This window comes from Dreissena polymorpha, chromosome 5 (assembly GCF_020536995.1).
Source record: "Dreissena polymorpha isolate Duluth1 chromosome 5, UMN_Dpol_1.0, whole genome shotgun sequence".
Taxonomy (NCBI): Eukaryota; Metazoa; Mollusca; class Bivalvia; order Myida; family Dreissenidae; genus Dreissena; species Dreissena polymorpha.
Window position 1 is genome coordinate 101714466 of NC_068359.1, and position 14115 is coordinate 101728580.

Sequence of the window (14115 nt, forward strand, 5' to 3'; positions counted from 1 at the left end):
AATTATCAATAAATAGTAAACAATAACGCATGATTGTATAAGTAAGCAAATAAAGAGGACACATTCACTTACCATGCTGAAAATAATTATTATATTATAGTAAGCACTTAACAAGCTCAGATCCCCCGACTTCTACACAAAACAACAAAATGAGGAACCTCTGACAATGAACAGCTAAGATCCAGCGGCTTCTTTGATAATAATCATGCGACTGGAAACCTATTTAACAGCTTTTAATCTCTGATTTATATGGCAGTAATCAAACAATTAGTAATCACTTAAATTTTGAACAGCTTATGTCCACTGACTACTTTGACAATAATGATACCCCTAGTTAGCACTTGAACAACATAGACACACTGTATGCTATGACAATAATCATACTCCTAGTTAGCACTTGAACAGCATAGACACACTGCATGCAATGACAATAATGATACTCCTAGTTAGCACTTGAACAACATAGACACACTGCATGCAATGACAATAATGATACTCCTAGTTAGCACTTGAACAGCATAGACACACTGCATGCAATGACAATAATGATACTCATAGTTAGCACTTGAACAGCATAGACACACTGCATGCAATGATAATAATGATACTCCTAGTTAGCACTTGAACAGCATAGACACACTGCATGCAATGATAAGAATGATACTCCTATTTAGCACTTGAACAGCATAGACACACTGCATGCAATGACAATAATGGTACCCCTAATTAGCACTTCAACAGCCTAGACACAATGTATCCTATGACAATAATCATACCCCTTGTTAACAATCTAACATCTTAAATAAACTAGCTGCTAGGAAAATAAGCATAAAACTAGTCACATTCGTAATTAAAATCTCAGATCCATTTGCTACTATGATTATACAAACACAGCTAGTACCCACAGAATCATTAAGATCCACTCACTGCTATGACTATGATCGTAAAACGTGTGACCAAGTGAAGAGTTAAAATCCGATGACTAGTATGAAATTATTCATACAATTAGTAAGCACATGAACAGCTCAGAACCTTTGACATCTTTTGTGATATTATTACAAGTTACCTCCTAAATTGAAAAGCTTAGATCCACTACTTTGACAATAATAATACAAACAGTAACCACTAACCAACCAACTCAGATCCACATACTTTTTTGACTAGTTTGACAAACCACACGACTCGCAACCACTTAAATGGAACTGATCTTGCCTAACAACGTATTCATATGAACGCTTTAGTTTGACAAAGAAGCGCGATTGGCTGAAAAGTTTCCGAAAATGCATACAACTTATAAGCATCCCCTGAAATATATAGAGAAAAACAGGTTACTGCCTTATCTTTTTGTAATATATCAGGCAATGCTTAGAATAATATACTAGTAACGACGAGGCTTGCTTTTACGAAAAGGACATTGTAAATAACAGCATCAACGTTTAGAAACAAAAAGTAAGAGGCTGAATTAAAACAAAATACCATGACTTGCAAACAACCAAAAATATAACAAATAACTTACATTTTTATTAAAATATATTAATAAAGTAATGTTCAGGTCTACCGACAAACCTTTTATTATCTAAGTTTTGGCCTTAATGAAACATGCTTCGAAAATCAATAATGATGTCATAATTTGATTTTGATTTTGAAGCGTTGCTCTTCTTTGAAAACCTCTTTTAAACTACGGGAAGTTACTCTCAGACATTCGTGTTTTGTAGTTGATTTACCTTCTAATAAGATAAGAAAAGTTACTCTCAGACATTCGTGTTTTGTAGTTGATTTACCTTCTAATAAGATAAGGGAAGTTACTCTCAGACATTCGTGTTTTGTAGTTGATTTACCTTCTAATAAGATAAGGGAAGTTACTCTCAGACATTCGTATTTTGTAGTTGATTTACCTTCTAGTAAGATTATACAGATAGCTATTTTTTAATGAAAATTCTTGAATTTAAATATTAACCCATTTATGCCTTGCGTCTACAAAAAGGCCTTGGCAAACAGCGTAGACCCAGATGAGACACAGCATGATGCAGCGTCTCATCAGGGTCTGCGCTGTTTGCTTAAAGGAATTTCTGTAAAAAATATTCTAAATATAGAAATAAATATACAAGACGTCCCTAATTTTGGAAATAAATTGATTCAATTTAGAAGGATGGGAGAGTCCACTAGGCATTGATGGGTTAAATAAAATAAGCGTGCGGTTAGATGACCGATGTGTCAATGTCATTGATGCTGTTTGCTGTATCGTTAAAATACTGTTTTAACCGAAGTGCATTTTAATGTTTGAGATTAAGTATACATCGAACGAAGTAATGTGCACAGTTCAGTCTTTTAAAAAGTCGATTTTGCATTCCATTTTGTGTAATGATCATCTCTTAAAAAGATACAAATGGTTAACCGCAAGAATACTCATGGCAATACCCGTAAAACAAATACACACGTCTCAAGATCAACTAGTAGGTATCCTTGTATCCGTAAACAATCTATGTTTGATTTAATTAAAGGAAGTTAGAGGCTTAATGAAAATTTAATGAATTAACTGCCTTCTTTTATCTGATCGTAACTGCAAGACGATAGGCTTTATGTAGTGTAGTCAAGACCCATATCTTCTACAATTGAGCGCGATGCCGTATTAAACACTGCGAACTCATTCACCATTCACGGTCTTTACCTTAAGAGTTTATTATCGCCAATCGCTGACAAGATATTTGCTTCGTGAGTCAAGAACATTATCTGATTTTATTACGTTAAAAGGATCACATTTTAACGTTAATTTAATTTTATGCACACACATCGCACCAGGAGATGAAAGTTTATATTCGCAAACGATGTTTTTCTTCAAATGTTCGTTCGTTTATTCAAACATGCTTTTATTCGTTGATTTTATTAACTATTTATTCCGCCAGTATATCAGTTAATCGGTTTATTTATTTATTTGATTATTTATTTATTTATTTATTTATTTATTTATTTATTTATTTATTTATTTACTTATTTATTTATTTATTTATTTATTTATTTATTTATTTATTTATTTTATTTTATTTTATTTATTTTATTTATTTTATTTATTTTATTTTATTTATTTTATTTATTTTATTTATTTTATTTATTTATTTTATATATTTTATTTATTATATTTATTTATGTATTTATTTATTATAATTATTATTATTATTATTTATTTTTTTGTTATTTAATCATTTATTTAAGTTTTTATTTATTCGAGTATTTAATTATTTATTCATTTATTTGTTTATTTATTTATTTATTTATTTATTTATTTATTTTTGTTTATTTATTCATTCATTCATTCATTCATTCATTCATTCATTCATTCATTCATTCATTCATTCATTCATTCATTCATTCATTCATTCATTCATTCATTTATTTATTTATTTATTTATTTATTTATTTATTTGTTCATTTATTCACATTGTAATATTCGTGCCGCGAATGATTTAAATAATAAAAAAATAGCATTATAATTTCAATATTAAATACAATGCAATATGTATACCACGAATGCATACATATGCGCGTTTATCATATTCCAACTTATGTTCGTATGTAATTTAAACCAATTAAACATGTACATTCACCGTGTAGAGAAATGTTCAAAGAAAATGTACATGTTTCTAATTCATTTGGGATTTGTATATTTTCAATAACCAAAAATGATTCAAAATAATTTGTGAAAATTATTATTTATAGTATGGACTAAATATATTACTTAATGTACAAAAGTTAATTAAAGACTAATTACGGAAATATGTTATGTAATGTATGCATCAATTAAATAATTAACTATGGTTAAACAGTCGTAGTCGGACCAGCCTATCTATCAGTCGAGATGTATTTTACCGTCTGCTGCGATTTGATTAGCCAATAATGTGTTTCTCTCTACCTGTTTTATACACTTACGATCCCGCCTACATTCATTGATCTAGCCGCGTCTAGCCTTAAATCTAGAGCAAATATATGTCTGTCTGCAAAACATATAGGGTTGCAGAAACGTTCAAATGTTGAAGACGTTCAAACAGCGTGTGTGTATTTTTTTGTACATAAATATGTATATATAATTATATATGTATTTTATAGTTGCGTCACTTTTTTCACAAAACGTTATATTTCTTAACCTGTTTCTACAAATTAATTGTATTATATTGTTTCAGAAAATAGTGTTTTTGTTTATTGTGTAACGGTGTGCTATTGGGATTTTGTTATCAAGCCATATAACACTTTTCCCGCTAAATTTGGGTTTATACATGTGTATAGTGTTTCGGAAGAAACTTCAAGTAAAATGAAATAACTTCGGTTATGTTTCTGTCTACGATTTTACATACATAATATGCGTCTGCAATAGATCCATTGCCATTTCCTTACAATTTAACCCATTTATGCCTAATGGACTCTCCCATCCTTCTAAATTGGATCAATTTATTTCCAAAATTAGGAATGTCTTATTTCTATATTTAGAATATTTCTTACAGAAATTCATTTAAGAAAACTGCGCATACGATGATGAGACGCCGCATCATGCGGCGTCTCATCTGGGTCTACGCTGTTTGCCAATGCCTTTTTTTCTAGACGCTAGGCATAAATGGGTAAACTGTGCTCCTTTTGTATAAAACTCTGTGTTGGCTTATGTTTGAATGACTTCACTTTCTTCTTTATCATGTTCCTTTCTTCTTTATCATGTTCCAATAAGCATATATACAAATGTGAACGCACTGTTCTCAAATTATAACCACACGCACTTTTTATAATTGGTATAATTGCCTTGCAAGATATAAAATTCTGGCATTATATTAAATACAGATATTATATTAAGGAAAAGGAACTTTACCAATAGTTCCAATGTGTAGCAAATAAATATATAACCGGTAAATTGCGAGTTATCTAATATAATATACCTATATTTGCAATTAATTAAACACAGATAGTATTTCCAGAACAGTACACATATAACATGATAGTTTGTTCTGGGCTGATTGCGTTTTGTTTGTTATGAATTATTTCTTATTTTGAATATCAGAACAAATGCATGCATCAAAGGAAAATTTGTTTTCGTAGGTTCGTTTACTTCATTAAAAAAGCGTTTATGTATAAAAATGAAACACACTTTTAGAGTTTGTTTTTCGTTATTAATGTTGGTTTTAATGTTGCATAAGCCTGCCTCGCCATTAATGCATGCGAGTCGTTTTCCAATTTATTTTATATTTGACAGTTAATATACAAATTTGATAACTGATTATGTAAGTCCATTAAATGTTGTAATTGTGCAAGATATCCGGCGTAGGAGTGAATTTTAATGAAACGCTTATGGCGTGGAATGTTAATGGATTTACTTGATTGTCTAAATGACTTGGGCGTTACATGTACGTGTGTCCTATTATCGCATGTATTTATTTGAATGCATTTAGGTTGTGTTTTGTTTAACACTTTTGTATATAGTTGTATGTGATATGTTTCTTTTGATAAGTTATGAAATGATTATATTTCTTACTGAAATTCCTTTAAGCAAACAACGCAGACCCAGATGAGACGCCGCATCATGCTGTGTCTCATCTGGGTCTACGCTGTTTACCAAGGCCTTTTTCTAGACGCTAGGCATACATGGTTTAAAACAGCTTAGTTTGATTTGTTCTTAGATAGGTTATTATACTTTAACATTTGCATTAGTTGTTGCAGAACAATATTGTTTATTCGAATTCTTCATTCATTTTATGATCATTCTAAAAGTGTCAAGCAATAATCGTTTCGCTGATATCATTAGCTATAATTATGTTTACTTTTGCAGCATTTCACATCTAGTTAAATGTTTGTGTTCGTGAATCCAATATATGGAAAGAAAAAAATATATAAAAGTACATCGTGATATCAGACACACAAATTTAAAGAGATCCTCAACTGTGATGAATATGTTAAACACTTACATCGAAAACGAGAGGTATATTTAGCAATATGAACAAATATATCAATTTAATCTTGCATTTATTAAGTGTTTTAGATATGTCAGATAATATCAAATCACACAGCTTCTAGGCAAACTGAAGTACATACCGAACATATACATTTATTGCCGTCAAGCATGTATAAATAGTTCTTAATTTATCGCTCTTTCATTGTCCAAACCGGCTTATTACCTCTACCAAATTAATTGTAAATAGCATCATTATTACTTCAATTCATTTTATTCAGGACAAAATGTAGGTATTTTTTTTTACTAGAGTAAGCGTGTTTAAGTATTGGTGTACAATATAAGCTTTTATAAACGAATGAATTAATAATAACTGAATTAATGTTTAATTACCTAGAAATGGGGCATCTTTGTTCCAATTGAGCAGTAGCTAATTGTTTGGTTTCAGCCAAGACATCGAAAACAAAGTTTAAACAAGTATAATGTACTCATAAAACACGTTTGGGTGTATTGAAAAGTCGCCGTTGCATAATATCTATGCACTATATTATTTTTGTAGATCCTTTTATATAGATCATGATGTTTAGTATTCGTTGGTGTTATGTAGCCAGACATATACTCGTACATGTGAATAATAGGAGATGAAGTATATGGTTGCGTTCTAGAACAAGCACTATATGTTTCATTTCATCTTGGTATATGTATTGTTTTCATAACATTTGTATTGTGTAATAAAGCAAAATTTATATGTGTGGTTTGAAACGTGATTTTAATTTTAAGTGTTCCTGATAGTGTGTTATAAATTATTGAAAATATTTAAGTATGATACATTAAAATCCAAGTGCACACGAATATATTGAATCATGCCTTACTCATATAACCTTACTCACAATATTCACGTTAAAGCATAATTCACAGTATTATTATTCGGAACATTTCTTACCGCAGTTATGGCGGAGCTTTACATAAATAATAATATACATCATTTGATAAAACATTTGTGATGAAAGTGAACAAATACGTGGTATAATTCATTCATAAGTTATTTGCATTCACAAGCGATTTCATCATTGAATTTCAGCAGTTCCCTGTACAGTGCACTTATTATGCAACAATAATTAGTTTAAATTTACAAATTATTCATATTTCATTATTAAGTGTAAATTTGTAAAAATGCCTTAATCGCATTGAAGTAACTGATTGTGAAACCTTTGAAGTATTATTTGTACAATGTAAGCAAATATTAAATAATTAAAAAAAAGCTTGACATGCAGTATTCCATATTTCTGTTCTTATGACTTCAAATATTGTTTTCAATTTTATTCTTTAAAACAAATGAAACCACTTCCGTATGTTTACAAACATTAACAATTGATGTTACATTATGTTGTTGTTTATACATTTGCCGACCATAAAAGATGTCCGCAAATACTTAGTTTTAACCTTTGTCGATGTCAAATTAAGACATTTATACTAGATTAATCAAATTATATGTCTCTTTATATATCCTCGTTCAATTCCATTCGTCAATATTAATGATTAAATGTAAGAAAAATATTTAAAACAACAACAGACAAATCGTTACGAGAGGTACTATTATTAGATCCTTGGTTACTTTATTTAAGGAAATATACATGGAAATTTTTTTCGGTATTTTTCACTTTTATACTGTGAAATCACGTCGTTTCCATGACGTTGCGACATCATTATTTCAGCAAATACAAGCATTTGTAAGCATAAATTTGAATTCACTCATGGTCATAGAAAAAATATGTTTTCACTTGTGGCTGCGCCACTCATGGGAATATTTTTTGTATGAACACTCGTGAATTAAAAATCGATATTCCACCAAATCCAACAAATATCCTCTATATCTTTTACAAAAAAATTGTAAACAATACATCCGATTGGAAGATTGAGGTCATGTTCAGATATTTATGGAACAAACTTGTCTTATATACGTGTACGCCGTACATGATACTTTTACCATGAATCATTATGCGATCATTCGCTCGAACATTCAACACACATGATTTCAATTACCTCATGCTCCAAGAGATTAGGCAATTTATTGAAAACAAGTATGCCCCCGAATTCCTGAACAAATTCAATAAATTAGGCCTATAAATAAAATGGGACATGTTTGAAATTTTCAGGTAAATTAAAGTTTACGCTCGATGACATCAATGGTAACTATGGTAACTATGAAGACATTCACCGAACGATTGCTACTGTACGCTCATCGTTGTTCGAGGAGACTGAATCTTTGCGCTTTTAATTAACGTATGAACGTCTGTGTGTTTGCTTACTTGTCCATACAAATTAAACCATAGTCTGTAATATCGGACTCAAACTTTCATTGTAAATAGAAATATTCCTTTGAAATTTATTGATATTTATTTAGATTAATCTTTCTCTAACGTTTACTTATTCTTCCTTTTGTTATTTACTACTCATATATGTCCACATACATTTCCATATATTCAAATTACGTAATATACTAAACTCGAATTTGTCTAAAATAGCATCCATTCATAAATATCCTCCGAAGCCAAACTACCTAATGCATCTACTGATTATGTATTGCCTGAATTAGTAACGGTCGATTTAAATGGTTAATTGGGACACACTGTTTTTATTTTAATACAGATGTTTACCCACTCACAATTCAAGCTGTGTATACATGTAAAGTATATAATAAGGATGTATGATGATCGCAGCTACATATTGATATCGAAATAACAACTGCACTATGTTCAAGGAGGTATTATACAGTCGGTCCGCGAAATATGTGTGTTAACATGTCTGTCGCAAATTAAAGCAATTTTACAGTATTCTACCGAACGCCGAGATAAGTTTCTGATATAATGAAGTATGGCTGATGATCAAAGAAACGAAGATTCACTTTAATAAGCGAAGCGTAATTTATTCCTTAACCATGGGTAATACAGTTTCAAAATATGATAGGAATTTTATTACCGTGTGACAATAATAAACACGGTGTAGGTGTACAAGTCATCGGTAGATTACAAAAAAAATATTTTTGATTGAAAAAGTGTGATCGTTTCTTTAAATACATAGGATTCATTTGGAAAACACCCATTTTTACAGTTTCTCATTATAATTAACTAATCTAGTTGTTGGTTTCAAAATCTTAAAACACAAAACGCCCAGAAGAGTACCATGTTTTGAATACGAATACTACATATAGAAATTATCATATGTAATTTTATTTTAATGTGAAAACTAAATCTTATATGTACTTATTGTGAATGGTTGAGTGGCATGAGGTTACAATGAGAGTATTCAAGTGTGACTTGTCAAAAGTTGTTGCCATCAACTTTTTTTTAGATATTAAGAACGTAATTATTCATTTTAAACAAGTGACAGCATTACCCACATTATAGTAATACGTTGACGTAAATAACATGTTTTGATAATACATGTACTAAAAGCGATATAATAGAGCTATAAATAATATCGTTTATAAGCCATATTATTAAAGCATATAGTACTTTCACAGTTTTTGGTTTCCATCAAAAGAAACTTTTGTTAAAGTACAACATTAATTGTTATGAAAGTATTGTTTAAAAACATATAAAACGGTTGTTTATACTAGTGAAAAAAATGTTTTTATTATTGTCGATGAAACGATGAAACCGAAAAGATTAAACGTTCAATATTTTCAACGCAATTTGGCACCCATATCAGGTCCATTAGTATGACTTATTTCCCTACAATGGTATTAAGCGAGTGCTTTGTATATTGGGATATCATTACGCAACTAAACCTTAAAATAAACCGTCGCAAACTTTTGTATAAAAACAATAAACACAGTAATTTTCATGATACATATTGTAAATACCTTTGACAATCACGGTTGATGGCTGTTTGACATGTGTAGACAATATACTGTTATCTGTTAATCAATCAAGTGATGGCCAAACATAAATTAGATTTAATAAACATTCAGAATACAAAATGATAAGAAGGTTACGTCCAGTAAATTACTTTTTACCACATGGTAGTCTGCATGTTGTAAGCATGATAAACAGAAATGGACCTAGGGTAATTCAAGTACATGTATACGGTTCACGAATTCAGCCGTGAGGATGTACATGTTGACAACTACTTACATGTACATGTGGACAACTACTTACATTTATATGCGGACAAGTACTTACATTTATATGCGGACAAGTACTTACCACCACAGACCAATAATATTCGCTGGGAACATCAAATAGAAGTACAGGAATGCATAAAATCCTTGTATTTTCATTGTGACACCGTCACCAAAGGAGATAAAGAGTGGTAAAGGAGTCCATACGTTGACGGGTGTGACTGCAGCATTTTTCTACCACACTGTAGGTAGCATCTTTGTGTGACCATAAGTCCATGAAAATGTGATCCTTTCTCATCCGCGACGTCTATGACGATAATTTCGCAATACCTGCTCCTAAAATGTTTGTCAATAATGTCAAAACATACGAAAGCAATCAGTATACTTGACTACTAAGGCTATACTCCCAAACGGTTACTTTAAGCACAACCTATTTAGTAAACCGTGGCGTTTAAATATCTCAAGTACGAAAACTATATAGTTTAAATCCACCAGTAACAAACACAATAAAAGCAGCGTTACAGTGTAAGACCCAGACCAACTACTGGCTCCGTTAAATTCTTTATATACAATAATCAGTAACAAATGAAGTAAATTCAGTAAGATACGTTTTTTCCAATTGACTAGAATAGAATTGTGAATGAATTCCGTATATAAGGATTGCTCAATCCTTCCAAACTGAATATTAAAGGAAGAGGAAATATAGAGGATTAGAAAATACTTCAACTGTATTTAAAATACCGTCGAACTCTGCAGTTATTGATATTATCTCCTTATGAACCATAGCATTTTTTATTGAACGGATCATATGGAAAGAATGTCTATAATTATCTCGAAAATCCCATGGCAGACAAGTGGCAATAGATCCTGCCGCTGCAAAAAATTCTCTCATAGAACCATAAATAACCATAGAACCATAAATTACTATTAAATCAAGATTGCTTTACGTGTCAACTTCGTGTTGCTACCTTTTTGTTCTCCAGAGTCAAGTAGACTTCACTATTGAAGGCACTGATCTTGAAAGTACCAGAGAGTCAACCGGTGGCTTTCGTTGCACAATACAAGACGTCGTGTTGAATCACGCAGCATTCATACTTTACACGTTGAATTTGTACTTTAATCAACAACCGACAAAGTCGAATCAATAGGAAAATGCACAGTTACTCTTACTAAATGAACAAACTAGATATGACAATGGTCCGTGTTTTACACGTGTTTGTTATGTTTTTTATTAAAAATTTTCATCTTCCATTGGTTAAGCACGTTATTTTTTGTTCCGTCGTCGTAGATTATTAATCCGGTTTAATCGATTTATCTTGAACGATGGTAATATTGAGGTGGTGGTATTTTTGTATCTTTTAAATCCAGCACGTGCTATGAAATTATTAGCGTATACAGTTACGTTGCGCACAAATCCGATAACTTTCTACAGCAGTTTGTTTGATACTGACGGCACATGTTATCGTCCAGTTGCTGTCGAAACACGTGTCATTCATAGCTTTTCTACCTGAAGGTTTATCTTAACCAATATTGAATGCACCGATGTAGCGTCCCATTTGCAAATAAGTCCCATTTGACAACCACCCTGTTTGAGGTGAGCATTAGACGAGGACTTCCGAGGTTTCTTGGTCTGCAAATGCGTTTCATTGAACCTCCAATGGGCACAACGCCCTTTGTTTTGACTACGATTAGTTGCGAACCGACATTTGCCAGTCGATTGAATAAAAGCCAAACCTAAATCAACATGAGAACGTTTTAAAGAGAATTTCTGACACCGAATAAAGCACTAGCATTACGTGGAAGATGTTCGTATTAATCCCCGCTCACTTTGCTTATGTTAATATCTCCCGTTTTGAAAATATATGTTTACATTCGTTAAAGTTAACGCACCACTTTTTCATCAATGAAATCTCCGCATGTTCAAAGGCGGGACGGAAGTAATGTATTATACCTTTATTCCCAGACGTTGTAATTAAAACGAGCGTACACAGACAAGTCTATCACACTAACCATAAAAATCCTTAGGTAACTGTAAGATAAAACAGACGGTATCAGTTCCCGTTGTTTCAATGCTTTATAAATATCCATGCATAATTAAAACAATATTTAGAAATCAAAAACGTCTACACAATTGTATCACATGTGCATTGATTTCCAGGATAATATTTGTTCCTCTCCTTTATTTGATGTAGATAAACAACAGGGCAGGTCAATCAGTCCAAAGAATGGTTCGGCATCCTAAATTGCGTTGATTCAAACTTTTGTTTTAAATGGTAATTGACTTCCGTTCATTCCGCATTCCACTCGTCTGTGAACCTCGCCATGGAATAGGTAACATAAAATGTGTTAATGTCAAGGTTAGCGCGAATCTCTTCTATCCAGTGACGTCATCCATCCATGTCATAGCGTTGTCTTACTAGAAGCGTGCACCTATGGTACAGCGGGATTACGACGTCCGTATGGCAATAGTAACGTTAAATACATAGAACTAGGCTTCTAGATTAAACCGTCGGTATCAGAGACAGGCGAGTGTGATTACTTGCGTCAAAACCGCGCGTTTAATCGTGGTAATCCACTTGTTTGAGTGCAGCAATGAAGCCCTTCTACTGTTTCACTCGCGGCGACGGTCACATCTGTTGGGATACACTAGACACCGAGATGAAAGGAATACCTGTAGAAGAAACGACTTAGTTTGATTTGATTGAATTAAATTAACTGTGAATACATAGAGTTTAAATAAAGGTGTTCGCGTCGCGTCGAATCAACCGCGCTAGTAAGTCACATTGCAATATAACAGAATTGCACAGAATGACTAAACATATTCACAATTTAATTTTCAAAAGAATGTTATCCTATGTTCGAATATAACATTCATTAATGTAGTAAACGAAGCAACGTATGAATCTCAATGTAACACGGCCACAGACTCCGTTCAACCGTGTTTTATGGTTCGAGCAATATATCATTGATAGATATTTTATTTAATGGGGGATGTATATGCAGTGAAAAATGTAATTAAGAATCAAAACTATGCCCCTGGGAAAGCGACTTTGAACCACATTGTATGTATCACCGCTTTGATCAGAAGATCGACTGATAACGGGGGGGGGGGGGGGGGGGTGGGGGGGATGTGTATCGAGACACCTTATGTGGTAAAATAATCGTTCGTGAGGCCCTGTTAATTAGCAGAACAAAACAGAACATCGAACCGAATGGTGTATTTGTCATGTTGCAAAAAGGATGATTTACCAATGCAACAAAGAGCTGAAAGTAAATATTGAATATTAATGAGCGCAATTGTTGGCCAATTTATGTTCAAAAGACCGAATGTCGTATTATTATATTTTCGCGACAAATTAACATGATAATGCATGAATTTGTATGGACAAAAGTTCGGAAGTATGTTTCTATAAATGTAGTATGCACCTATTGAGATATTGTTGTACTTATATATAGAATAGAATCGAAGTGTGTATAATTAAGGTGCGTCAATCAATGTTATAGTATACATGTACACCATATGTAGGTCGTTAGATTACGTAAATCAATGTTATAGTATACATTAATACCTTATGTAGGTCGTTAGATTACGTAATGTTCTTCATACATTTTTAATAATATATATATATATATACTACTACTACTACTACTACTACTACTACTACTACTACTACTACTACTACTAATAATAATAATAATAATAATAATAATATTATTATTATTATTATTATTATTATTATTATTATTATTATTATTATTATTATTATTACTTTTACTATTATTATTAATTGATAGTAATTAATAGTAATAGTAATGCAACCTAGCTCCTTACTTTGACAATACCGAACTATGTCACACGTCTTATAACTCGATGACTGCAGTATTGGCCTGTTACTAATAGAAGTCAGAATGTTATTATTTGATTTCTTATTTTAAGCATAGGTATTTAATATGAGCAATAATGAAAACATTGTAAGCATTGTAATATTGCGATATATACATACATCTAGGCCATTATGTATAATATTTATTTCAACGAGCCATTTCCTGCTACGTTACGTCTTTTTCA

At 31.7% G+C, this 14115-nt stretch overlaps 1 protein-coding gene across 1 annotated transcript in view; it reads right to left on the reverse strand.

Annotated features, from left to right (window-relative positions):
- Positions 1–12658, reverse strand: part of LOC127881367 (protein Wnt-6-like) — a 28218-nt gene extending 15560 nt beyond the window's left edge. Inside the window, exons 1-2 of the mRNA XM_052429153.1 lie at positions 11015–12658; positions 10132–10382 (exon numbers count right to left, since the gene is read on the reverse strand). Of these exons, the coding sequence (XP_052285113.1) occupies positions 10132–10205 (74 nt within the window). The 5' untranslated portion in view covers positions 10206–10382; positions 11015–12658. The remainder of the gene's footprint in view (positions 1–10131; positions 10383–11014) is intronic.
- Between the last annotated feature and the right edge of the window lie 1457 nt (positions 12659–14115).